Genomic DNA, 26,824 nt, shown 5'->3' on the forward strand with positions numbered 1-26,824 from the left:
ATCTAGACTAGGGGAGAAGATAGTGGTTTATGAACCTTGATTGACATTGAGGAAATCAGACTTTTAGAAAGCAAAATTCAGAGTCTATTTACAAGCAAATTAACTTAAAATTTCTTAGCAAGAAAGTATTGTTTTTTTAATCTCTTAAATTGTTTTATATTTTAAAATACTCAGGTTTTCTTTGCAATTAGAATCCAAAATCCAAAAAAAAATTCCTTTTAATTTTAATTTGGTAGAAGGAATTTATAGAATGTGACTTCTTAAAGTAAATTGTATCATCGTTGATATTGTATTGAAGTTTTCTCTCTGAGCTACCATATCTTATCGGCTGAAATTTCCGGCATCCCTGGGGGAGAGGAGGCCATCAGGGCAGACCTGCTATGGACCTGAAAGATTCCGCCCCAGGTTAGCCCTCCACTCCCCACCTCCCTGTGATTTGAGAGAGAGGGAATAGCAGTCAGGAGCAGGCATGTAGACCCCCATTAGACTCCTACTGATGTTGAACATAACACCTAATGTTTTAAAACTAAGGCCACTAAAAGTTACTGCACCTAATCCAGGAGTACCACATTAAAAACATATATAAGGGGGGTAAGGGGGGAGAAATGACCCAAGCATTGTATGCACATATGAATAATAAAACAATTAAAAAAAAACACATATAAGGCTGAGTGTATTTTTTTCAAAACAAAATTGTTAAATCAGAGGTGTTATTTTTTTTTTCTTTTCTTCTCTAGGTATATTTTTGGTTAACTGTACTCATAAGTAAAATGCACCAAAACTCTGGGCATTGTGGTGCACATCTCTAATCCCAGCACTTGCAAAGGTGAGGCAGGAGGGTCACAAGTCCAGCTGGACTTTATCGTGAGAACCTGTCTCAAAAAAAAAGCACCCAAACATTTGGCCAATAGTTATGCCAATTTAATATTTATAATTAGTTATTAAGATTATGTTATTAATAATGATAAATTATAAATTTGTAATTTGATATTTCATAGAGACTCCACTATGAAAATCTTTTTGAGTTTTTATAGAGTTACTCCTTTAATCCATCAGTCAAGGTCTCAACTAGGTTTTTGAAAGCCCAGTAATCTAGTTTGTCCTTAGGAATCCTCAGTCCCATTTCCTGATGTCATGTGAGGCAGAAGGTCAATGTAGAATTTATTTTCCTCTTGGAAGTCCCAAGGAAATCTGCAAGTATTGTGATGAAGTGAAACTATATGTCTGTTGTGACGAAATGCATCCCTTTCTGTTTAACAGGGCTCAGGGAGTTTTAGGACAGCGAAAAGAAGAAAGCTCTCAGTTAGAAAGAAGCAAGGACACGTAATTACTCTAGAGCGGAGCTGGTCTTCCCGTGCTTAAGACTGGGGAGCAGCAGTGGGGCTCACTAGTGAAGAGCTTCATTTTTCTCATCTTCTGTGCAGCTTTCTTTGTGTTATTGAAGTCTTCTTTATGGGTTTTTGGACTATGAATATTAACCATTGCCTTTTGATCCCCCTCAGGATTCCAGCTTTCCCTCCTGGCTAGAAATGTTCAGCCTGGACTCATTCAGAAAAGGTAAGAATGTAACTGTGCTTATGACCTCACACTCTTCCTCCCTATTATGGGCAGCTGTGGAAGCTGTGAACGTCCCTCACCAGTGTGTAGTTTTTTGTCCCTCTTGAGGTGACTTGCCAAAGCCCTTTTCCTAACCTTCCTTTGCATGGGCTTGTATCCTGTGCCACCCCTTGCCCTCTCCTTTACATATGTTTGCCACTTTCTCCCTGAATGCCCTCTCCCACATATTTGCTGCTTATCAAAATCCTGCCTGTTTTCTAGGCTCCTGTTTTATACCATCTTTCCCATGAACCTTTTTTGATTCTGTTGACCAAATGTAGTCTTTCTTCAACCTTCCTTAGCACCATATCTCTGTTTTCTTGCATTTAGTCTGTTGAAAACTCCCTGCAGCCAGGACTTGTGGTACTCTCTTATCACCCATAGTACCTGGCACAACATTTTGCATATGGTAAGCCTCAGTGAATTGAATGAATTGTATCAAGTTATTATATTAGTGTTCATATGAACTGTGGCAAGTCTTAAAATTAGTGGTCTGTAGCTCTTAAGGTGAAGGGGTTGCATAAGCAATGGCAGAATTGAGCTGTGACAGGACTATAGAACAGAGTTCGGGAAGTGATTTGGCTGAAGAGAACTTCAGGAGCCAGATCCTGAGGAGTTTGTATGTTTTAGACAGGAACATGTCTTTTCTCCTTCAAGGGAATAAAGGCCTATAGCTTATATTGAAGCTGACCCTGAGGTTCCTGTCTGAATGTGTAATACAAATAAATGGGGAACCAGAACAGAATTTCCATAACTGTTGTTTAAATAGATCCTCCCAGTTATGTCTCCCCTCCACATTATGTTCCTAGAGGCCTGGGAACATCTGGCCAAATCGTGCCCCTGTGCCTTCTGATCCCTCTGAATGGGATCAGAAGGAGGGCTGGATATACCAGGGCTCAGAGCAACTTTTTCAGCTTTTTTTTCTTTTTTGGCAGTACTAAGGTTGGAATTCAGGGCCTCCTGCTTGCTAGACAGGTGCTCTTACCGCTTGAACCACTTCCCCAGCCCTATTTTGTGAGTTTCCGCCCCCCAGATAGGGTCTTCTGAACTATTTGCCTGGGGCTGGCTCTGAAGCAAGATCCTCCTGATCTCTGCCTCCTGAGTAGCTAGAATAACAGGCATGAGACACCAGCTCCCGGCTCTTTTCCTACCTTTTCATTTGTCTTTAGTCATTCCATCTGTTTCATTGTGCTTGAAAAAAATAATTCAGTTATCCTGTTTTTCTTTTCTTTTTTGGCAACTAAAAATGGAAAAATTGAAGTTGAGATTAATGCGGGCAGCACATTTTTTTTTTTTTAGCCAAAAAACTTAAGTATCACTTAATTACTTTGTGTTTACTTACTAACCAGTGGGCTGTTTTGTAAAAGATGGGTGATAATAGGTTCTCTCATGGCGGGAGTATCTGAAAGAATAATATGGGTTTTATAAAGAGATGGAGAGTCTGCCGTTATTTTGTAATTAATTTTTTTTGGCAGTACTGGAGTTTGAACTCAGTGCCTCATGCTTGAGTTAGTGGCAAGCACTCTACCACTTGAGCCACTCTATCAGCCCCTGATCTTTGCCTCCTAAGTAGCTAGGATTACATGCATGAGCCACTGGTGCCCTACTGAGCCTCACATTATTTAACTCTCTGACACAATAAGGAGATGCTCCAGGTGAGAGAGCACTGGGGCAAAGTCTCTTTACAAGGTTGTGATTTGACTTTCTAGACCAGGCCAATAGGTATGGTCTAGATTTGGCTCATAGACTTTGTATCAGGGGCGATATCATTAGTGTTCTAGTGCTCAGTTTTGTTTTGTTTGGTTTGGTGGTACTGCGGTTTGAACTCAGGGTATCATGCTTGCTAGGCAGGCCTCTCCCACTTGAGTCACTCCGCTAGCCCTAGTGCTCAATTTTATGGGAGGCAAAGTAACCTTACTGAGTAGCAGCTCTAGATCTCAATGTCTGGTGCATATCACAGCTCTGTCCCTCACTAGTTCAAAGGCTTGGGCAGGACACTGAACCTCTCTGTGCCCCATTTTCTCATGATTTGAGTGTGTGAAATTGTAGTACCTGTCTTGTAGGACTGTTCCAAGGATCAGATGAGTTAATATGTATAAGGAGCTTAGAACAGGGCCTGAACCCTTGTAAACTCCCAATCCACATTATTGTTAAGTAGCTTCAGGGCATAATACAGTCTGATTTTGGGTCTTGCTATCCACACAAGTATTGATTACTAAAAAATCATTTTATGCTTGAAGATTTCAGGGAAAACCATTAATCAGAAAGCCGTCATTGCCTTGAATATTTTCCTTTGGAAAATGTATCTTTTCATGATTTCTTGGCTCTTAAGACTTTCCTTTCTTCTTTCCTATCTTCTGAATTTTGATAACACTTACAGTTTGCATCATGACCTTGGCAGTTGGTTGTGTGTAAACTTGACATTTTTATTGTTGTCTCTTGTGGAGACACTTACTAGGCAGGCACTCTACCACTTCAGCCATTCCCTTAGGCCTGGATTTTTCTTTTTACATGTTTCTTTATTCCTTATATGAGATTATAAATTTCATAAAGTCTCTTGAATCTTGAGAGGGAATGTAATGTGATAAAAGCTTGGGACTCTCAGGTCAGACTGACTAGGGTTCGAATCTGGTTCTCACTAAGACTAGCAAGATGCTAACTTGCCTGATATTTGTTAGGTCATGTCTTCAGGGGTATAGTGAAGATATTAGAGATGATGTAGGAAAAGCACCTGACTATGGTCTTTGTCCAGCCCTTCATCTTGGGCATGCCAAGCTTTTTTTTTTGTTTATTTGGAAGTACTGCTTTTTTGGGTTTTTTTTGGCAGCATAGGGTTTGAACTGAGGGCCTCATGCTTGCTAGGCAGGCACTCTTACTGCTTGAACCACTCTTCCAGCCCTTTTCTGTGATGAGTTTTTTTGAGATAGGGTCTCGAGAACTTTTTTGCCCAGGCTGGCTTCAAACTACTATCCTTCTGATCTCTGCCTCCTGAGTAGGTAGGATTGTAGGTATAAACCACTGGTGCCTGGCCAGTACTGGGTTTTTGAACTCGGGATCTTGCACTTGCTAGGAAAGTGTTCTACCACTTAAGCCATACCTCCAGCTCCCAAACTTTTTTTTTTCTCGTTTGGTAGTTTGAACTCAGGGGTTTGAACTCAGGGCTTCTCATTTGTAAAGCAGGCACTCTTCCGCTTGGGGCCATACCTCCAGTCCATTTTGCTTTGGTTATTTTGGAGATAGTTGTCTCATGAACAGTTTGCTCAGGCTGGCCTTGAACCACTACCCTCCCCATTTCTGCCCCTCCAATAGCCAGAATTACAGGTGTGAGCCACCAGGGCCCAGTTTGGCCCCCAAACTCTTGATAAATGTGAATAAGTGGGTTTATTTGAGGTGCATCCTTGTAGCCAATGATTTGCTGGAAAGTCCAACCTGGCCTTAGCATGCATTGTGCTGTGAGGCTACGTGGTTAAGTACCTGCTATGTATGTATGAGACACATGGGTGAAGACAGCTGTATTTCAGAGATGCTCCCTGGTACGTAGGAGCTACATTCTCAGTGGGCTGGGACCTTTGATCATTGTGATGGACATAGCTATAGCAGTTCCATGTCGCATGTGGATAGTAGTCCTCTGGGTCTGTGGCTGTCCACCATCTTTCTTATTATATAGTTCAATAGAGCTGCTGACACACTTCCTATCTAGGATACTCACATGCCTGGTAAGTTACCTATTACTGTCATGTTCAGCAACTTGACACAGGTATCTGATCTTCTAACTATAATACCATCAGAATCAGGACACAGAAAGCAAGCTGAGTCTTTTACAGTTAGGATGACACTTTAAAGAACAACTGGGTGTGGTGGTGCACACCTGGAATCCTAGCACACGGGAGGCTGAGGCAGGAGGACCACAAGTTTGATTCCAGCTCATGCTACATTGTGAGTTCATGGCCAGCCTGGGTTATGTAGTGAGACCCTGTTTCAAAAAACAAAAACAAAGACAAAACAAATTAAAACAAGCCAGGCACCCGGTGGCTCACATCTGTAATCCTAGCTACTCAGAAGGCAAAGATCAGGAGGACCTTGGTTTGAAGCCAGCCCAGGCAAATAGTTTGTGAGACCCTATCTCCAAAAAACCCACACAAAAAAGGGCGGGTGGCGTAGCTGGGGTATAGGCCCTGAGTTCAAACTCCAGTACCAAAAAAAAAAAAAAAAAAAGACTTAAAATGCCTCATATGCTTCATATTCTTTCTCCTCTGCTTAAATCTAGAATCCCTGAGTATGAATGAGAACTCTCTTCAAACAGGAATGGAGAAGTTCAGCTTGTTGTTTGCAATGTTAGCTCAAGGCAGGACTGGAACTGTGGATCTTATTTGTGTGTGTGTGTGTGACTGGAGTTTGAACTTAGGGCTTCATGCTTGAAAAGCAGGCACTCAACCACTTGAGCTAAACCTTAGTCCTAGAACTGGAATTAATTCTGAAGTAAACCTTTATCCTAGGCACTGAGTTCCAGAAGATCCTACAGGCATTTCTTCCATAACACTACACACAATATATAAATATATATATGTGTATATATACATATGAATACATATATATTTATGTATTTATACATATATGTGTGTGTGTGTATGTATATATATGTGGGGTTTTTTTGACAGTACTGGAGTGTGAACTCAGGGCCTCATGCTTGCTAGGCAGGTGCTCTATCTCTTGAGCCGCACGTCCAGCCCTGTAAGTCTTCTTTTCTTTCCTTTCCTTTCTTTCTTTCTCTCGATCTTTTTCTTTTCTTTCTCCCCTCTTCCCCTTTCTCCCCTTGCTTCCTCTTTCTCTCTCTCCCTCCTCCCTTCTTTTTGTCTCTGTCTCTTTCTTTCTTTTTCCCCCCTGCTGGGATCAAACGCAGGCCTCATGCATGCTAGGTAAGCAACTCTACCACTACAATCCCAACTCATCACTATATATGCTTCCTAAAAAAGTATGCACCTATTACATCTTTTTTTTTCCCCCCTGGGGCTTAAACTCAGGGCCTATACCTTGAGCTACTCCACCAGCCCTTTTTTGTGATGGGTTTTTTCGAGATAGGGTCTCTCCAACTATTTATCTGGGCTGGCTTCAAACTTTGATCCTCCTCATTTCTTCCTCTTAAGTAGCTAGGATTATAGGCGTGAGCCACCTGGGCCTGGCACAACTGCAACTTTATGAACAGAGTATGAGAAAAATAAAAATAATTATTGGTACCTGGGAATGCTTTGAACCACGTGCAGGAAGTGCAGCACTATGCTAAAAATATACCAAGAATATTCTGATGAGAACAGGGCTGGTAGTGCAGGTAGACGTGGAGCTCTGAGCCTGTGGGACTGCTGGGAAGGAGCATCTACAGCTGGGAGTGCAGGTTCTTACTTCCCCACCCCACCCTGTTTTATCTTACATTTCATTAAGAAAATTTTCCCAAACTGAAATTTGAAGAAATTGTATAGTTAACACTCTGTGGCTACTACATTGATTCTCTGTAGGCACTCAGTTGTAGTGCAAAAAAATAAAATATGGGCTGGAGGCATGGCTCAAATAGGAGAACACTTGCCTACCAAGTACAAGGCCCTGAGTTCAAACCCCAGTACTAATAACAACAACAGCAAAATATTCATCTATCTAGACAGATAGCTATAGATATCTGTATATATTTAGCTGAAAGGGTTCTTCTTTTCCTGAAGATTATAATTCTGCCTTTTTCATTCCCTTGCCTTAGAAAAATCACATTAGAACCAAGAGTTTGTATATTTTACTCCTATCATTTCTTTACTTATCAACTGTATGTGAGCCAATTTACATTTTAAAGTGGGCATCATTAGCCTGGCACAGGTAGCTTACACCTGTAAATCCTAGTTACTCCAGATGCAGACAGCAGGAGGATAGTGCTTCAAAACCAACCTGGGCAAACAGTTTGCCAGACCCTATCTCAAAAATACCAAACACAAAACAGGACTGGTGGAGTAGTTAAAGTGGTTAAGTGCCTGCCTAGCAAGTGTGAGGCCCCGAGTTCAAACCCCAGTACCATTCTCCCCTCCAAAAAAAAGTTGTTACTGCTGTTGTTTTGGTCCTGGGATTTGAACTTGAGCCATTCCACCGGCCCTTTTTTTGTGGTGGGTTTTTTTGAGATAGGATCTCGCGAACTGTTTGCCCAAGCTGGCTTCGAACTGCAATCCTCCTGATCTCTGCCTCCTGAGTTGCTAGGATTACAGGCATGAGCCACCAGCACCCCGCTTAAAGTGGGTAATGTTGTAGCAAAACATTTGGTTTCTCAAGTGTCCTGTGTATGGCGGTCTCTCCCTGTTCCTCTCCTATCTCATAATAGTATATTGAAACCATTGAGGCAAAAGGAGCAAAGAGCTCATGCATCTTTTCTGTCCACACTAGTGATTCTCTTGCTATTTTCTTCTCTCTCTCTCTGTCTCTCTGTTTCTCTCTCTCTCTTTCTCTCATTATCTCTGTTTCTCTCTCTTGTTTCTCTTTCATCAGGCTGGCATTGAACTGGCTGAACTCCTGCCTCAGCCTCCTGAGTGCTGGGATTAGAGGTGTCTCCCACCATACCCAGTATCTCTGATACATTCAGCATTTTGGTGGTTTAAAAGACCTTAGGACTTCTTTTTTCTTTCTTCCTTTTTTTTGTTGTTGTCATAGTGAAAGTGATAGTAAAGTTTACTAGGAAAGGAATACACTGGAAAGCCTGTCTTCTCTAGAGAGAGAATGAGAATGATGCTTAGGCCTTCTTTAACGCATGCATTTTGTACCTTCCCATGGAAGACTCAAAGGAATATCCTAATTTTAGTTGCACTAGCTTGTTTTCATAATTCAGAAGACTATACAGAAGCATATAGGATGCATGTTAAACTCATAGAGGATAGCTGAGGGAACAGGAATTGTCAAGAATTATACCTGTAGAAGACAATTGCTCTTTTTCTATGTGGTATTGCTGCCACTGCTCCTTAGAACCTATGACTGACTCCCAATACCACCCAGCATCCCTGCTGCCTAGAGCTCCTCATGGATGCTCTGGGGTGAGTCAGTTAGAGATCTGTAACATGAAGGGTGAGAACACATCGCCCTGATACCCTCTCTCTTTCCCCAGATCGGGCCCAGCACAGGCAACGTCAGTGCAAACTTCCCCCACCCCGCCTTCCACCCATGTGTGTCAATCCTGCCCCTGGAGGGACCATCTCTCGAGGTAAGGGTGGAGCCTTGCCTCCAGCAACAGCTTGGTCCAGTGTCTTTGGGGAGGTGGGTGGCAGTGGGAGCCCTGGTATCAGGGCCATGGGCCTTCAGAACGTGTGTGAGGAGGGGTGGGCTTAACAGAGATGGAAAGCTCTGGGTTTTTCACAATCCTTGGTTACATGACTTGGACCCTATATTCTCCTTAGGCTACTTGTGTGGCCTGGAATAAAGCCTGAGACTACTCAGTCTAGGTATGTATTCAGTTCCAGTATGAAGAACTTCTAGGCTTCTAGGAAGTCCCTGGCTGTAGTGGCTCAGAGAGGGCAGGTACTTGTAGCAGGGCCAGAACAGAGAGCCCCGATTCAGCCCAGGGTCCTTCACCTTGGATCCTTTGGGGATGCCCTGTAAATTACTTCCCAATCTCCCCCCAGCACCTCAAAGCACTTTACTGACATTAAAATCTGCCTGTCAGTCCTTTGGCAAGGTGGACTATCCTTTTGATAGAGAATGTTAGAGAACTGAGATTAGTGACAGCTCACTTCAGGTACCACTGTATCCAGGACCAAGGCCAGTAATAGGACTCAGGGAAACCTTTCTGTGTGTAAGCATCTTTCCTCTTTCCTCAGACTTAGATCTTTTCTAAGTCTGCCAAGGCCAGTGCCCTTGTGGCCTTTTGTCTTGCCAGCTGTTCTTTTCTGCCTGTTTATATCCCTCTGCTTAGCAGAAAGAGCGCTATTTTAGATCATAGAATCTTTGCCTCTTCTGGAGACAGCCTGTCTACTCTACCCTACGGTCTGTCTGTAAAGTGCTTTGAAGGTTAAGAGCTTAGGAACATTACCGGGAGCACAGACCACCTCAGTTTCTGTGGCATCTGCTACTGCCATCTTTCTAGGCAGTTTCCAGTGCACTGCCGTCCTGCTGCAGTGGCCTTGACTACCGCCGCCAGCAGTGTAGTAGAAATATGTACTTCTAGCCCCTCTGATCACTTAACTTAGGTTTTAAAGAAATGCCATCCCCTACCATTGCCAAATCAAGAGTTGATTGCCCTTTTTTTTTTTTTTTTTTCTTTTCTTAAAATGCCCTGTAACTCGAAAAGGCTGAACGTTAACATTTCCAACATGGCAGGTGAGTGGCTCTGAGAGTGTGAGATGTGCTTTTGGCTAAGCTTGAAGATGATTAGTTGGGATTAATCATGGTAGTAACTAGGCTAGTGCCTCCTTGAGCAGGTGCTGAGGAGCATGATGTGCTCGTGGCATGGGTAGCTGCCCTGTGGGGAGGCCCATAGGTGCTGCATGCTCCCTTTGCCAGAGGAGTATGGGCCCTTGGGCCCAAGTGTCTCTCCTTATAGCTGTGACTCCATAAGGCATGGGGTGTGCTTCTTGGCTTTCTGTTTCTCCTAAGTAGAAGCAACATAAATCTTATCCTGCATATGATAGGCCTTTCTGCCATTGCTTTCTTTTTTTTTTTGTTTTTGAGACTATGGGGTCCAGACTGGCTTTGAACTCCTGGGCTCAAGTGATCCTCCTGCCTTAGCTTCTTGAGTAGCTGGGATTACAAACTCATGGTACCACATGTGGCAATGACATTTTTTTAATTCCCTAGGTTCTTTTTGCCCCTAAGAAGGTGTGTGGTGGAAATAGTCTCTCTAGTGTTCAAGTAAGGAAAACGGTCCTTGGAATGGTGCCCACTTACATTGTACATCGAGTCCATCATAGTCAGATTTGGAACTGGAAAAAAAAGATCACTTCCTTTCCCAATCTACCCCCTACTCTACCACCAACCTCTTCCAGGGCCTCCTTCCAAAATCATAGTGAATAAATCAAGAATCCACTTCTGTGTGTCCCCTGTTCATTTTCCCTGCCTACCCAGATCTGAGACTTCGGTGACACTTCCCTCTATTGGGATTCTGGGAGCCACAATCTGCTCCTTCCTGTTCATCATTCCCTCATACAAATGTGACTCCTTTTTTTTTTCTTGGTGGGACTGAGGTTTGAAATCAAACATGAAGTATCTAACTGAGTAAGTTCCTGTATGTTGACTGAGATGCCTGGTTTCTGGTGGTCCTTCCCCTGTTCTCTCCAAAAGTTCTGTGGTCTGCCACAAAGCCTGAACTATCTTCAGTTTCCTCCACTTGTTTTTCCTTGGGGTCTTTTAAAGTTTAGGTCCCTGAGCTGGGAGCATGGCTCAAGTGGTAGAGCACCTGCCTAGTAAGCTCAAAGCCCTGAGTTCAAACCCCAGTACCACCAAAAAAAAAAATTTTTGGTTAAACCTTTGGTTCCTAAAACATCCACCTATGTATTAAGATCCTTTGCACTTTCATTCCATGTTATTTAGCACCTAAAGTACCAGATACCATGACTGATACAGAAGCAGACAGAACTGTCTGAGCTGGTAAAACCCTTTCTGTTTTCAGAACTTCCTTGCTTTTTCACAAGCAAAGGAGAAACCTTTTTCTTTCCTAAGGAGAGAAAGAGTGGGGAGGCACACACACCTGAGCTTGGCAAACTTGTTTTTTTTTTTTTTGTGGTGCTGGGATTTGAACTCAGGGCTTACACCTTGAGCCAGTCCACCAGCCCTTTTTTGTGAAGGGTTTTTTTCAGGATAGGGTCTCGCAAATTATTTGCCCTGGGCTGACTTCAAACCGAGATCCTCCTGATCTCTGCCTCCTGGGTAGCTAGGATTATAGGTGTTGCCCGACTTCCTTTTCTTTTCTTTTTTTTTTTTTTTAATTTAATTTATTTTTATTTTTTTTTGTGTGGTATTGGGGTTTGAGGTCAGGGCCTCACACTCACTAGGCAGGTGCTCTTACACTTGAGTCATTCTGCCAGCCTGGCAAACTTTTTTTGTGAATCAGATGGCAAATATATTTTGCAGGCCATGTGCTTTCTTTTGGATTTAACTCTGCCATTATAGCATGAAAGCAGTCATAGATAATACACAAGCAAATAAGCACAACCGTGTTCCATTAAAGCTTTGTAATAGCAGGCAGTAGGCTGGATTTGGTCTCTAGGCTATATTTTGCCAATCTCTGCTCTGGACCAATGGGGCAAAGATTACAGCACTAGGAGAGCTGGTCTAAAGAGAGGCCTGATTTTATAAGAATCAAGTGAAGTTTGTTGAGGTGAAATATTTCCTCAAGGTGACTCCAGTTATTAGAATATAATCTTTTTTTTTTTTTTTTTTTTTTTTTGTGGTACTGGGGTTTGAACTCGGGGCCTCATGCTTGTTAGGCAGATGTTCTACCCTTTGAGCCACTCCGCCAGTCTGAATAAAATCTTTTTAAACATGAAATTTCAAACGTCTATTCTAACATGTTTTCTAAAATAAATAAGATGGTATAATGAACCCCCATATACTTGTACTATCAACCAGGTTGAACAGTGAACAACTTATGGCCCATCATTCTTTGTGTTTGTTCATTTTGCCCTTTTGGAAGCAAATCCAAGAAATCATGGCATTTCAGCCGTAGGTTAAGTGATTGTTTGAGCAGAGTTCAGTACTGAGGGCTTCATGAAGGTCCCAGGTTCACTTTCCAGGTGGGGGGTCTTTGTGTCTAGGTTCTTGTTTACTTCACCTTTCAGACACCACAGTTGGTAAAGTTTGTTCTCAGCTACTGTTGCTGCTCCCTGGCTTGGTAAAAGTACAGATTCTCTTGAGGGAATTTGAGCTGTTAACAGTCCTTGAGGACGATTCCTGCAGCTGGATGGATACGTAGGCTTTTGGCAAATTAATGAGCCACGTGGTCAAATGCAGAGCCCTTAGAGAATAATGTTCTGCTCTGATATGGATGATTTGATCTGGGTGGGAGTGTCTGATACAGATGGTGGCGACCCCTTGTGACAATTGTTGTGTTAGATAATTGCTGCCAAAGCCAACTTCCCTCTTGCCCCTTTCTTGATATACAGTCACTGAGGAGTAAATGGAGGGGATGAAGTTGAAGCTGTATGACCCCACTTGGGTATGTCCTGTAAAGGACCTGTCCCCTGTCATCTCAGAACTTCTCTCTCTCTCTCTCTCTCTCTCTCTCTCTCTCTCTCTCTCTTTCTCTCTCTCTCTCGGTAGTACTGGTGTTTGAACTCAGGGCCTCATGCTTGCTAGGCAGGTGCTGTACCACTTGAGCCATGTCCCCAGCCCAAGTGCAGGGATGTCTCTGCTTTGCAGAGTACTATGCAAAGCCTTCTTCAGGATATTCTTATTTGATCCTAACCACAGTCACATCACAACTTTTCCAGTTGATGAAATTGCTCAAGATTCTCAGTTGGCAAGTGATAGAGTTGAGTGAGACTAAGCCCAAGTATTACAACTTATATCCAATATGTTTTTTGCATAGGCTTAATAAAGAGTGTGGTTCCAGACCTAATGAGTAAGAAGCTGAGGGTAAAGTTCTGTAATGTGCTTTAACAAGCTTTCCATTGAACTCTCATCTAAAATTACAAAACGAACAAATTTCCTATCTGCCCATTTTACCCCCACCTGAACTACCAACAGTTGACTAAGGCCTTCCTCCAAGGCACTGAGTCCTTGAGACTTTTCTCTGTGCTGTCATTGTCTACAACATACAGACCCAAAGCCCTGCTCCTCGCGACCATAACAACCAGAAGAGGAATAAAATCCAGGTACAGTAATTTGGAAATGGAATCACATCTGATTTTCAAACAAGTTAGGAAGAATAGAATCGAACTATCATTGCCATGTGAGCTCAGTTGTTGGCACTGTGTCCAAAGTTAGGTGTTTTCAGCTTTGCTTCCAGCCAAGAGGATTAAATCTGGTCTGCATATGTTCAAGAGGTTTACCCTGCCCTGGTTTCAGATTCTTTAGCAGGTTTACTTTGTAAGCCATTAAGAGATGGGGGTGCCCGGTATAGCAGTTTTTTACACTCCATAGTGGGGTCTTCCATGTGAGAGGAATTTACAATGGGTAGGACCATTGTAAATGGAGGGAACTTGGTTCATTTCCTTGGATGCACGTTGAGCAGAGACCTAGCACTATACCCCGCTTTTCCTACTTGAAATCCAGAACCTAATCTGTGGGTTTGGATGTACGGGAGGCCAGAGCTGCGCCTTCCCAGTCACACTCTGCTCGGCGTCGGATCCCTCCGGCCAGCAGGGGGAGCCCGGCGCTAGGCTGGCTGCTCTGCGGGTCCCTATCCCGCTCTGGGGCCGCGGGGGCCGGCGGGAGCGCGATGGCGGCTGCCAGGAGGCTCATGGCGATGGCGGTAGGCGTCTCTCTGCGCCTGCGGCCGCCGGATCCCCGCGCTGCCGGGCGACAGAGACGGTCGCGCGGCCTCTCATCAAGCTTCGTCCGCCCCGACGGCACCAAAGAGGCCGCTGAGGCCGAGTCAGAGGTGGCTCCTGGTGAGCCCAGGGAAGGCGACGGAAGCATGGTGAACGGTGAGGGCGGTGGCGGAGGGCGGATGGGCTGCGACGCCCTCGATTCCCGGGAATGACAAGCTAGGAGCTCGGAATGGGTCCGGCCTGGCAGGTAGATCCCGTCCCGGTGATGTTGTAATGCTCAGCGTGACACAGGCCTTCGTAGCGCCTCCCTCCCATCCCCACCCCCACCTCAGAGCACCTGCACCTGGCAGGAATAGTTGAGAAGTGCGGGACCTCTAGGGAGTAGGGGGCAAAAAAAACAAAAACAGGTAAACGTACAACTTCTAGGATAGGTGGCCAGGGGTTAGAGCATTAAATTAAGGTTATGGTCCTCACCATTGTGAGAAATAGGCCCAAATGGGATTTCAGAATCTCAAGTAAAGATGGAGTGACTCTTCTGCTGGACTGCAGCTTTGTGCCTCCTGAGAAGTGCAGGGAATGGAACTGGTGAGCACATCCCTGCCCATCAAGAGTAGGTAGCAGGAGCTTGCTAGCTTTCACCTGCCTTATAAGATCTGGAAGGCATCTCAGTGCATATCTGTGGGTCTCTCTGGGATCACTTCCCCAGCCCCCCAAGTCTACTTAGCTCCTGCTTATTAACTATTTGATTCTTAATTTCTGTGTAAGATAGCATTTAGAAGAAGACAGGGCCAGGCAGGACACTCTTTCCTAACTAGTTGACACAGGAGTTTTTTCCAAGGAAACACAGTTACAAACCTGGCAGCAGGGTTACATCAGAACTCCTGAAAGAGCATTTTCAAAATACAGAGCCTACTGGAACATCACCACCATTCTTAGGTGCCCTATGGGGAACAAGGTGTCCAGTGCTGTGAAATCACTTCCCAGGTGATTATGGTGAAGCAAGTGCACATGTGTTGTATACAGCTCTTACTAAGTTCCATTTTAGAGTTGCTTAAAGTTGAATAATAATGCCAGAGGCAGCAGTTGGTAAATGAAAAGGCCCTCACACTCACATCTCCTCTGTGGGTCTCTGATTGCATCTGTTGAAGGGCCATTCTGGTGCTTTTGGCACTTCCTTTTGTAACTAGCTGCTCCCAGTAGGTCTCTTTGTGGTTCACCTAAGCCCTTTGTCTGACACAGGCTGCCTCTAGGTGGATGTCTCAGCTCTTTGCTCTAGGATTGAAGCAGAGAAGAAGTGAAAGAAGTGAGATATTCCTCATGGTAGCTGATGCATCCTTCTATCCACCCCTTTTTTTTTTTTGTGGCATTGGGGCTTGAACTCAGGGGTTACACCTCCTTGAGCCACTCCACCAGCCTCCCCCCCCTCCCTTTTTTTTTTTTTTTTTTTTTTTTTGAGATAGGGTCTCACAAACTATTTGCCCAGCTTGGCTTCGAACTGAGATCCTCTTGATCTCTGCCTCCTTACTAGCTAGGATTACAGGTGTGAGCCACCAGCGCCTGGCTCTTCTAACCATTTTGCCAGTGAAATCAGGAAAGGAATAGCTCATGCCTGTGTCTCTGCTGTAGAAGTCTTTCCATGGCTTTGGAGTGGTCTTTTGCAGTGTTCAGGTGTGGTTGAGAGCTGAGGCTTGGTATTTAGAATCTGGATCTCATCACTGACTTACATGGACCAGTCCTCTCATTTGTGTGTCTTACTGTAGGAGGGTCCCTGATTATGTGTGGAGGACTTTTTGTTGTTACATGCCTTCTTTCAGACATCAGACTTGGGGGATTTAGTGACTATTCAGGCTTTTGTAGCTGATGTATGAAATCAGAAGCTTGGCTGGGAAGAGGATGCTGGCTGGTTCCTTTTTTTGATGTGTGGGTGTTTGGCCCTTCAGAAGGTGGTCGTGCAAGTCAGTGTGGCCCCATTCTCTTCTCTTTTTCCAGGGTGTTCCTGGGTGGTTTGGAGTCATAAGCCAACACCCTGAGAATCCTGCCCAGGGTTTCTTTGATACATATCTCTTGAAGTTTTTTTTTTTTTTTTAAAGAAAAATAAAACTTGTAATGCTTTTGTTCTTATTTTCTTAGCTTCTAGGGACCTATTAAAAGAATTCCCACAGCCTAAAAACCTTCTCAACAGTGTGATTGGAAGAGCCCTTGGCATCTCACATGCAAAAGACAAACTAGTTTACGTGCACACAAATGGACCGAAGAAAAAGGTAAGTCTGCTGGTGGTTAGGGAAGCACTGTCCTGACTCAGAGGAGACTGGCTTCCTTTTCTCCTCAGGTCTCTTGTTAAGGAGTGTTTTCCATAATTAAAATGGTCGTCGGAGAATGTCAGAACAAAACTAAGTTTGAAGAAGTGCCAGAAAATATACATGCCTGATTTAGGGAAAGGGAGGGAGCACAAGGAAGATGAGAAGTGTTTTCATCTTGTCTAAGACAGGCTGTTACACTGCTCCCTGTTTTTTTCTTGTCGTTGACTACTTAGGACTCCAGGGGGTTAGAGGGGATAATGATTCTGGATTCTTATAGATCCTAAGTTTTTCTTTACTTTTTTTTTTTGGCAGTACTGGGGTTTGAACTCAGGGTCTCACACTTCCTAGGCAGGAGCTCTACCACTTGAGCCACTCCACCAGCCCTGTTTTGTGTTGTTTTTTTCCAAGGTAGGGTCTTCTGAACTTATTTGCCTGGGGCTGGCTTTGAACCTTGATCCTCCTGATCTCTGCCTCCTGAGTAGCTAGGATTACAGGAGTGAGCCACCAGCACCCGGCCTCAGTCTTCCATATAGATTCTGGGTCCCACAAAGGCATGTAAGCAAACCATTCTGAGTGAAGATGTTTTTAAAGATAAAGATGGGTCCTAATATGCCCTCTGGCCAGAACATGGTACCTTAAAGAAGCTAAAGAACTTGTGGAACAAATGGATTGAGGGTGAGAGGATTAGAGTCTTATAAGGAAGTAATGATGGGGTTAGCGTTCTGTCCCGAACTCTCAGCCCAGAGCCTAGCACATTGCTTCTGTGAGGGCCATGTTGCTGTCGATTGTCCCTGTGATTTGCAACAGTTTTGTATTCTGGAGAGGCCAGTTGTCTGATTCTCTCTTCTCTTTCCAGAAAGTCACCCTGCACATAAAGTGGCCCAAGAGTGTGGAGGTAGAAGGCTATGGCAGCAAGAAGATTGACGCTGAGCGTCAGGCTGCAGCTGCAGCCTGCCAGCTGTTCAAGGTGATCTTCCTCTGGTGAAAGCCATGCAGAACTCTCTCCTGGGAAACTCTTGCTCTGGTAGATTCTTGGTTTCAGGACAGCTTGGTAGATACTGATAACGGTCTTTTTTTTTCTTTTTTAAATATGGAATGTTTCACAAATTTATGTGTCATCCTTGCACAAGGGCCATGCTAATCTTCTCTGTATCATTCCAGTTTTAGTATACGTGCTGCCGAAGTGAGCATGATAATAATCTTTAGTCATTGACTTGTCTGAGCACTCTCCACTTTTGGTTCCCTCCCTCCTTTGTTATCTCCTTCCCTGATAATCTGACCATCATTACTTATCTTCTCTGGTTTCAAAAACTACAGAGTACCTTTTATGAAAAATTACTCTGTATATAGCATGATGGATATCTATTTTGTTTTCTGTTTTCTTTTCCTGTTATTTCATATGGATTTTTTCCCATGGCCACAAAGTCTTCTCTTCCTTGTAATGGAAGTATGATAGTTGCCTCCCAGTGGTCGGGCGTAAGTCACCCTGCTTGAGTGCCAGAAGGCTTTGGGCCTGGCAGGTATCTTTCTCAGTCCCTGGATGACTCTACATGACATCCTGCCTATCTGTAAATTTGTGTCCTTTCATCTACATCTCTTCATCCCTTTTCTCCTCTGTTTTTATGTACTTGAATTTTTATAGATTGTGCTCGTAAGAGAGATCATGTAATAGTTTTCTTTCTGTGTCTCATTTCAGCATGTCTTCTAGCAAATGGTGGGGCGGTCATCGGCTTTTTTTTTTTTTTTGGGTGGGACTGGTATTTGAACTCAAGGTTTCAAGCTTGCAAAACAGGTGTTCTACTGCTTGAGCCACACCTCCAGTCCTTTATTAAAGAGAAGGTCTCCTATGCAGTCTGGGGTTGCCTTGAATTTGCAGTCTTTCTGCCCCAGCCCCCAGCCTCTCAGATCCTGGGGTTATAGGTGCATATTAGACTGAGTAATGCTGCAGTGTACATGAGAATGTAGATTTCTCTATTAGGAGCTGATTTCATTTCATTGGTTTTCTACCCAGAAGCAATATTGCTATACAGTGTTTAATCTTTTGAGGGACCTCTGTATTTCCCATTAGTGACTATACTAATGTACATTTTCGTTAGCAGTAGACATGGGTTCCTTTTTTCTTCATTCTTCTTATTTATTTATTTGACAGTACTGGGGTTTAAACTTAGGGCCTTATGTGACACTGCCAGCCCTTTTTTTTCTTTCTTCTTTTCTATCATTTATTTATTATGGTGGTACTAGAGAATTGAACTCAGGGCCTACACCTTGAGCCACTCCACCAGCCCTTTTTGTGTTAGGTATTTTCGAGATAGGGTCTGGCTTCGAACCTTGATTCTCCTGATCTCTGCCTCCTGAATAGCTACGATTGTAAATGTGAGCCACTGGTGCCCAGCTACACCTGTTCTTTTTTGTCTTCTGATAAGAGCCGTGCTCACAGGTGTGAGGTGATATCTTATTGTGGTTTTGATTTGCATCTATTTGATGCTGAGTGATGCTGGCCACCTTTTTTGTATACCCATTGGCAGTTTGTCTTTTTCAGAAAAAAATGTCTATTTAGATTTTTTGCTTAAATACTTTTTTGGTGCCAAGCCCAGTACCTTACACATGCTTAGCAAGTGCTCTGCTCTGAGCTGTAAGATCCCTAGTTCTGCCCACTTTTTAAAAAATGGGTTATTTGTATTTTTTCTATTCAGATATGTATTCCTTACTTATTTTGAATATTAATCTCTCATCAGATACGTTGTTCCCCTATATTTTCTTCTAATTCCTGGTCTGTTTTCATTTAATGGATTGTTTCATTTACTGTACAGAAGTTTCTTAGTTTGATACAGTCCAAGTAGAACTATAAGTAATTTGTTTTTGCTTTTGTTGCCCAAGCTTGCTTGCTTTGTTTTGTCGTGATTGAACTCATGGCCTCCCTCATGCTAGGCAAGTGCTCTCTTGAGCTACGTATCTCCAGCCCTTACCTGAGCTTCTGGTGAAATATACAAGAAGTCATTGTCAAGAAGCTTTTTCCCTCATACTTTTGTTTTTGAAGTTTTGTGGTTTCATGCCTTAGGTATACGTCTAATCGATTTTGAGTTGATTTTTGCATATGACCTAAGGTGAGGGTTGAATTGCATTCTCTTGCATGTAGATATCCAGTTTTCCCCTGTACCATTCATTGAAGAGACTATCTTTTCCTGTTGTGTTTTTCTTAGTGCCCTATATATATTGTTTGACTTAAGTTTATTTCTGGGCTTTGTATTCTACTGTGCTGGTCAGTGTGATTGTTTTTATTTGAGACCATACTTTTTTTTTTGTGGTACAAGTGTTTGAACTCAGGGCCTACACCTTGAGCTACTCTACCAGCCCTTTTTCATGATAGATTTTTTTCGAGATAGGGTCTCTTGAACTATTTGTCTGGGCTAACTTCAAACGAGATCCTCCTGATCTCTGCCTCATGAGTAGCTAGAATTACAGGTGTGAGCCACCAGCACCCAGCTTCATTTTTCTTTCCTATGATTATTTTGACTGTTTCAGGCTTATGTGACTCCATGTGAATTTTAGAATTGTTTTTTCTGTTTTTCTTTTTTTAAAAATACCACTGGAATTTTGCTAGGAATTGCATTAATCCTGTATTTATCTTCCATTTCTTTCATCAGTGTTTTATAGCATTCAATATGCATGGATTTCACCTCGAGTTAGACTTCTTCCTAAGTATTTCTTTCCAGTGCTATCATAAATGGTATTATTTTCTTGATTTGTTTATTGGATAGACTGTTACTTGTATAAAGAGAAATGCAACTTATTTTCATTTGTTGATTTTATATCCTTTAATTTTACTGAATATTTTTGTATAAATGACTTCAAACATTCCAAGTTTTTTTGGTGTTTTTGTTTTTTTTTTTTTGGTGGTACCGAGGGTTGAACTTAAGGCCTTGCACTAGCAAGGCAAGAATTCTACCATTTGAACTACTCTGCCAGCCTATCAAGTTATTTCTGTAGAATGTATTTCCAACATAGCATCCTGTGCTTCTGTTACAAATTGTATCAGTTTGATTTGTGGGCAACTTAATTCCTAATTGCTGTACTTACTGAACCTTCCTAGATATGACTGCATCTTCTGTTGCCCTATTGCCTTTTGTTTTATTATTTTTGTTTGAGAGGTACTAGGATTTATCTTGTCATTTTCATCTGTCAAAGTGAGGCTTTTTTTTTTCTTTTGCACTACTGGGGATTGAACGAAGGGCCTTGAGCTTGCTAGGCAAGCATTGATCACTTCAGCCATCTCTTCAGTCCTTTTGCTTTAAGTTTGTTTTTATTGATAGGGTCTCGAGGGTTGGAGGCATGGCTCAAGCTGTAGAGCACCTGCCTAGCAAGCACAAAGCCCTGACTTCAAACCCCAGTACTGGGGGGAAAACAAACAACAAAAAAGCCAGGTAGGATCTTGAGCTAACTTTTGTGAGGCTGGACTGGAACCATGATTCTCCTGTCTCTGCTTTCCAAGTAGCAGAGGATTTACAGGTGTGTATCACCATGTCCAGCCAAAGTTAGGCTCTTTTTGGGGAGGGGCTGGATTTTGAACTCAAGGCTTCATGCTTGCAAAGCAGGCTCTCTACTGCTTGAGTCATAGTTCAAGTCCTAGTTACTCAAATTATTTTTGGAGATAGGTTTTAGAAACTGTTTGGCTGGGCTGGCTTTGAACCATGATCCTCCACATCTTAGCCTCCTAAGTTGTTGGTGCCAGGCCAAAGCTAGGCTTTTTTTCTTTTAAAGCTGGATATTTTTAAGTGTTTATTTATTCCCATTTTTGGATGAGGGGCGAAGGTATATAGACAGTGGAAAAGTGTGGCTTCACAGCAGAATGTGGTATGATCTTCATAATGTCATTTTCCCCTTAGGGCTGGGGTCTACTGGGTCCCCGGAATGAGCTGTTTGACGCAGCCAAATACCGAGTGCTAGCTGATCGCTTTGGCTCTCCAGCTGACAGCTGGTGGCGCCCAGAACCAACCATGCCCCCCAATTCCTGGCGGCAGCTGAATCCTGAGAGCATTCGGTCAGGAGGACCTGGCCTTCCCCGCTCCTTGGGCCGAGAGGAAGAAGAGGATGAGGAGGAAGAGCTAGAAGAGGGGACCATTGATGTTACTGAGTTCCTGTCCATGACCCAGCAGGACTCTCATACCCCACTCAGGGACTCAAGGTATAGCTGTGGCAGAGGGATACAGGGGAAGCTGGGTGCACCTTGATGGGATGGGTGGATCTTCCCTTGAGCCTTCTAAGGTGGGAAGGCTCTGCCTCATATTTCATCTGACATTTTGTGTCACTCACTGGTGTGTCTGCCTGTTTGTGAGGGACTATGGCAGCTATGGTCTTGTGCTGTGGCTGGGCTTCTGCAGTAGCAGCATGAACTTGCTGTAGTTCACACCTGGTCCTGCAGGGGCTCAGCAAACACTCTGCCTGCTCCTGCCTTCTACTCTTCTCTTTCAGGGAAAGCTGAGGGAGTGTGGGCTCTGTGTTGTGACTGTGAGAGAGCACAGGTGTAGCAACAGAGCCCAGCTTCCCATCTTTTCATGCCTCCTGGCTACCTGCCACACCAACTCTGTCCCTGCCCTGGAATCTCAGAGCCTCAAGGCTCTTGGCCCAGGAAGAGAGCAAACTTTTTCACTCAAACTTTTGGTCTTCCCAGGGGAGGTTCCTTTGAAATGACAGATGATGACAGTGCTGTTAGGGCTCTGACCCAGTTCCCACTTCCCAAGAACCTTTTGGCCAAGGTGATTCAGATTGCAACGTCCTCCTCCACGGCTAAGGTAAGTTGGGTCTCCTGGAAGTGTGAGCTTCAGCAGCTCACTTGTACATGGCTGCCTCCTCCCAAGACTAGGCAGGAGGGAAGCCACAGGGGTGTGGGAGGGCTGCAGGTACCTGTTCCCTTGGCTCACTCCTAGACTAGCTGGAGGGACATAGGATCCTTGAGGGGTGGAGAGGGTGAAGCAGCAGAGACAGAAAGGAAAGCACAGTACAGGAGCATTGAATGCAGGCGGGGGAATGTGGAGTATAAAACCCAAATCTGTTCACAGGTTGAGAGTGGAGGGGTAGGGAGTATGGGTGGCTCTCTTGCTGAAGTATGAATTTCATCATTGTTACCATGTCAAGCAGTGTTGGGGAAGCAGGACTTCTCCAGGTGTAAGCCTTTTTGCTCCCCAAGATGTGCCTGGTTTTTGGCTTATGCTGACAGATTTAGCTCCCAGATTTCCTGAAGGTGCTAGAGGCAGTGGCATTGCCCAAACACCGGCTTCTGCTATAGAAGTTGAGTGTAGCAGGAGAAGCAAGCCCAGGAGTAGGGTACCTCAAACGCATTAGACCTGCTGTACAGTGCCCCTTCTGGTGTGTCTGGTGTTTGGCACCTGCAAAGATCTCGCTAATTCCATCTCTGAAATCTCCTTTCACTCCATCTTTTTGTAACCTTCTTGCTTACTTTCTGTGCAGAACCTCATGCAGTTCCATACTGTAGGCACCAAGACCAAGTTGTCTACACTTACTCTGCTCTGGCCCTGTCCCATGACCTTTGTTGCAAAAGGGCGCCGCAAAGCAGAGGCTGAGAATAAGGCGGCAGCCTTGGCCTGCAAGAAACTGAAGGTGAGTTCAGGAATGTCCCTGGTATGATGCATGAGGTTGTCTTGGAGCTTCTCTCTGCTCGTTGCAAATCGGTCTACTTTTCTAGGAAATAAAATTCACCACACCAGGCCTTTGGTCTGGCACAAAAGGATCCCATGGCCCAGCCTTGTTTTTATCTGTGGTGCTGTTTCCATGACTTTCCCAGAGCTCCCTGAGGAGGTACTTTGTCTATAAGCTCAGCCTTTTCAGCACTTGGCCAGAACCAGGTGAAGCTTGAAAGAGATCTCACCATTCTGATGGGCACAAAGTTGGGAGGAGTGGTGCCTGAGAGGCAGAGTTGTGTCTAGTGAGATCCTGCTAAACTGGCTTTATGGCCAAACCAGTAATCTGATGTGTGTCTGGGATGAAGATTGAGGAAGAAAATGACATCAAAGTGATGACAATGTGGTCTATAGCTGGCAGTTCCATTGAAGCAGCTCTGGAGTTAGCTGATGCCACAGTTGTGAAATTTTAACATTGCACCTGACCGAGGAATCAGTCATCTGAAGTCATGACAGTGGAGGTTTAGTTTGCAGAATATGAGAGGAGATAAACTCTGTTTTCCTTTTTTTTTTTTCCTTCAGGTACTGGGGTTTGAACTTGGTCCCTCACTTGCTAGGCAGGTGCTTTACCACTTGAGCCACATCCCCAGCCCTCTGCTTTACTCTTGAGAGGTCAGGTATACCACCTTTGGTTAAGTTTGGCTCTAGGAATTTGATTTTAGAGCCAACTGATGGTGAGAGACACTGAGAACCTGTAATAGGGATGCAGGTAGGTGGTGATATGTAAGAGTGTATGGATGTGCTTGCTGCCTCTGGCTTCAGAAAGCAGAATTAGCGCTCTCTGCAGAACTTGCTTGTGTGGGAGAAGCTGTTTGAAAAGGAGCAGTCTTCCAGTCTTCTAGTGTTGAGAGAAGCTGGATGACCACCATAAGAAGCTGCCGGGTAAAACCCATGCAGACCTGAGAGATTGGAAGTCCTTTCCTGTAGCAAGACAAGGTGCTGGCACCTCTCGTGGTCCAGTGACTTCATCCTTGTTCATGAAGTCCTTAAGAGTTCATGGTGTCAGTAAGGTGGGAGGCAGGGGATGGTGTGTAGTGGGGAGTGCTTGCCCAGTGGGGAATGCAGGCATTACAGATGATAGGAACAAGGCTAAGGAAAAGGTCTGCTTTTACATGTACCTCAGGAGTGAGATTGTTGATTTATCTCTTGAGGTGGCTGTAGGAATGTTTAAGGAAACGAGATACAGTGTTTTCCTTTAAATCGTTTGTCAAGTTACATTGACATGACGTTCTGTGTACTTCTTGTGTATGATGAGGTCACAGGACAGGCCGTGTAAAGGCTAGGAGGTGGGGTGGCAGTGGGAACTAAGGACTTGGTGGGAAGGCTTTGGTGAGGCAGCACAGGGGAGAGTCTGTAGACTTGTGGGTGGTGGAGTTATCAAGGGCCTGACCTGTCTGGTCTCAAGGTATGTGTTGAGAACTTGTGGAAATGAGCTTGCACAGGGAGCTGGCAGAGTGGCTCAAGTGGTAGAGTGCCTGCCTAGCAACATGAAGCCTTGAGTTCAAACCCCAGTACAATGAATTGAATGAATGAGATTGCATAGGAAGAGGTTTCTCCTCAGGGGCACCGTGCCTGGGCTGGGCATATTCTAGTATGACCTGTCAGGTTTAGCCTGTGCGTGTTAGTGGAGATTGCACCCAGGGCCTTGCACATACTAAGCAAACTTTCTACCACTAAGCTAAGTTCCCAGTAGGTTTAGCACTTCTTTTTCTTGGCGGTACTAGGGTTTGAACTCAGGGCCTCACACTTGCTAGGCAAGTGCTCTACCACTTGAGCCACTGGTGAGCCCTATTATGTTGGGTATTTTTTGAGATAGGATCTTCCTTTAGCCTGGGCTGGCCTCAAACCTCAGTCCTCCTGAGTAGCTAGGATAGGCATGAGCCACTGGCACTGGCAGTTTAGCTTTTTTTTTTTTTAATGAGACTGTGTTTTGAGCTCAGGACTTCACATTTTGCAAAGCAGGCACTTTACCGCTTAAGCCACACCGCCATCCCATTTTGCTCCTCTGGTTAGTTTGGAGATGGGGGTCTCATGAACTATTTGCTTTGGCTGGCCTTGAGTCTTGATCTCAGCCTCCCAAGTAGCTAGGATTACAGACATGAGCCACCTGCACTCAGTTGGCTTAGTTCTTCTTGAATTAATTTTAACTAGCTAACTTTTTAAATTACTATTTTGGAGAGACTGACATTTTTCTCATGTCAAAATCTCTTAGGAAAAAAGAAGAGGTTGCTTTGCACATCCTCTCTCTTAGAGCTCCTGAGCCTGTCTGGGTCAAGGAACATAGACCATGCCATACATGTCCCCTCTACAGAGCCTGGGCCTGGTGGACAGAAACAACGAGCCACTTACCCATGCCATGTATAACCTGGCTTCTTTGCGTGAGTTGGGTGAGACCCAGCGGCGGCCGTGTACCATCCAGGTGCCTGAGCCCATCCTCCGCAAGATAGAGACCTTCCTGAACCATGTAAGAGGGCCCACAAGTTCCCCCATCTGTCTGCCTCCATCTTCTCTAGTCTGAAGGCCTCCACCTGTAATAACTCCCTGTTTTTTCCCACTAAGGATGGAGCCTGAGAACATTTCCCCTGCCTCAAGCAGACCATGAGGGTCTCAGGGCAGTCATGGCCCCAGTCCTCTCTTCTGTGGGTTGGGCCCTAACATATGACCCAAGTGAGGGCTGACTGCATGCATGAAGGAGAAAGATGGTATTTTTCTTTCACCATTTTGCTTGCCTCCTCATCTCATAGTACCCCGTGGACAGTTCATGGATCTCTCCAGAACTCCGGTTGCAGAGTGATGACATCTTGCCCTTGGGCAAAGACTCAGGGCCCCTGAGTGACCCTATCACAGGCAAGCCCTATATGCCCCTGTGTGAAACAGAGGAGGTGCGCCTAAGCCAGAACCTGCTAGAGCTGTGGCGGCGGCGAGGGCCAATCTGGCAGGAGGCCCCGCAGCTACCTGTGGACCCACATCGGGACACTATCCTCAATGCTATTGAGCAGCATCCAGTGGTGGTCATCTCTGGGGACACAGGTTGTGGGAAGACCACGCGTATCCCCCAGCTGCTGCTGGAGCGCTATGTGACTGAGGGCCGGGGTGCCCGCTGCAATGTGATTATCACCCAACCTCGCCGCATCTCAGCTGTGTCTGTGGCACAGCGGGTCAGCCATGAACTGGGACCTTCCTTGCGCCGGAACGTGGGCTTCCAGGTGCGCTTGGAAAGCAAGCCCCCAGCCCGAGGTGGAGCGTTGCTCTTCTGCACTGTGGGCATCCTGCTGCGGAAGCTGCAGAGCAACCCCAGCCTGGAGGGTGTCAGCCATGTCATTGTGGACGAGGTCCATGAGCGGGATGTGAACACAGACTTCCTGCTGATTCTGCTCAAGGGCCTGCAGCGACTCAACCCATCCCTGCGTCTGGTGCTCATGAGTGCTACAGGTGATAATGAGCGCTTCTCCCGCTACTTTGGTGGCTGCCCTGTCATCAAGGTGCCTGGTTTCATGTATCCTGTCAAAGAGCACTACCTGGAGGACATCCTGGCCAAACTGGGCAAACACCAGTACCCACACCGGCACCGGCACCATGAGGTGAGAGACATCCCACTCCGTCCCACCCAGGGCTCCTGGCCTTTCTTCTGGATTGCCTCCTCCCCGTCCCTGTGGTTTGGCAGCCAAACAAGCCCTCCCAAGCCTGTTTCCTTGATAAAAACTGGGTATAAAGTATGTTAGGGTTGGAGTTGACATGTCAAGTGGCTCTGCATCACTTGTGTCACTGTGACCATGTCCTGTGCACAACCCCT

The 26,824-nt window shown here is 44.8% G+C and overlaps 1 protein-coding gene and 1 non-coding gene across 16 annotated transcripts in view; one reads left to right on the plus strand and one right to left on the minus strand.

Annotated features, from left to right (window-relative positions):
* The window catches only part of Dhx30 (DExH-box helicase 30), a 32,624-nt gene that overhangs the window by 2,860 nt on the left and 2,940 nt on the right, over positions 1-26,824 (plus strand). For 4 of the 15 annotated variants that reach the window (XM_074060351.1, XM_074060350.1, XM_074060355.1 and 1 more), the window contains 9 exons: positions 1,503-1,557; positions 8,720-8,815; positions 16,167-16,297; positions 17,193-17,303; positions 21,220-21,518; positions 22,005-22,125; positions 22,802-22,951; positions 25,343-25,495; positions 25,776-26,612. In XM_074060351.1, coding sequence (XP_073916452.1) covers positions 1,530-1,557; positions 8,720-8,815; positions 16,167-16,297; positions 17,193-17,303; positions 21,220-21,518; positions 22,005-22,125; positions 22,802-22,951; positions 25,343-25,495; positions 25,776-26,612 — 1,926 coding nt within the window. In that variant the 5' untranslated portion in view covers positions 1,503-1,529. Of the gene's footprint in view, positions 1-298; positions 406-737; positions 827-1,502; positions 1,558-8,719; positions 8,816-9,898; positions 9,928-13,959; positions 14,193-16,166; positions 16,298-17,192; positions 17,304-21,219; positions 21,519-22,004; positions 22,126-22,801; positions 22,952-25,342; positions 25,496-25,775; positions 26,613-26,824 lie in introns of those variants that run through there. The other 11 variants (XM_074060346.1, XM_074060347.1, XM_074060349.1 and 8 more) reach the window with 8 other exon arrangements.
* LOC141418648 (U6 spliceosomal RNA) lies at positions 17,421-17,527 on the minus strand. The gene has a single exon (XR_012443315.1). It is a non-coding gene; the product is annotated as a U6 spliceosomal RNA (small nuclear RNA).

The sequence above is a fragment of the Castor canadensis genome, chromosome 17, assembly GCF_047511655.1.
Source record: "Castor canadensis chromosome 17, mCasCan1.hap1v2, whole genome shotgun sequence".
Classification (NCBI taxonomy): Eukaryota; Metazoa; Chordata; class Mammalia; order Rodentia; family Castoridae; genus Castor; species Castor canadensis.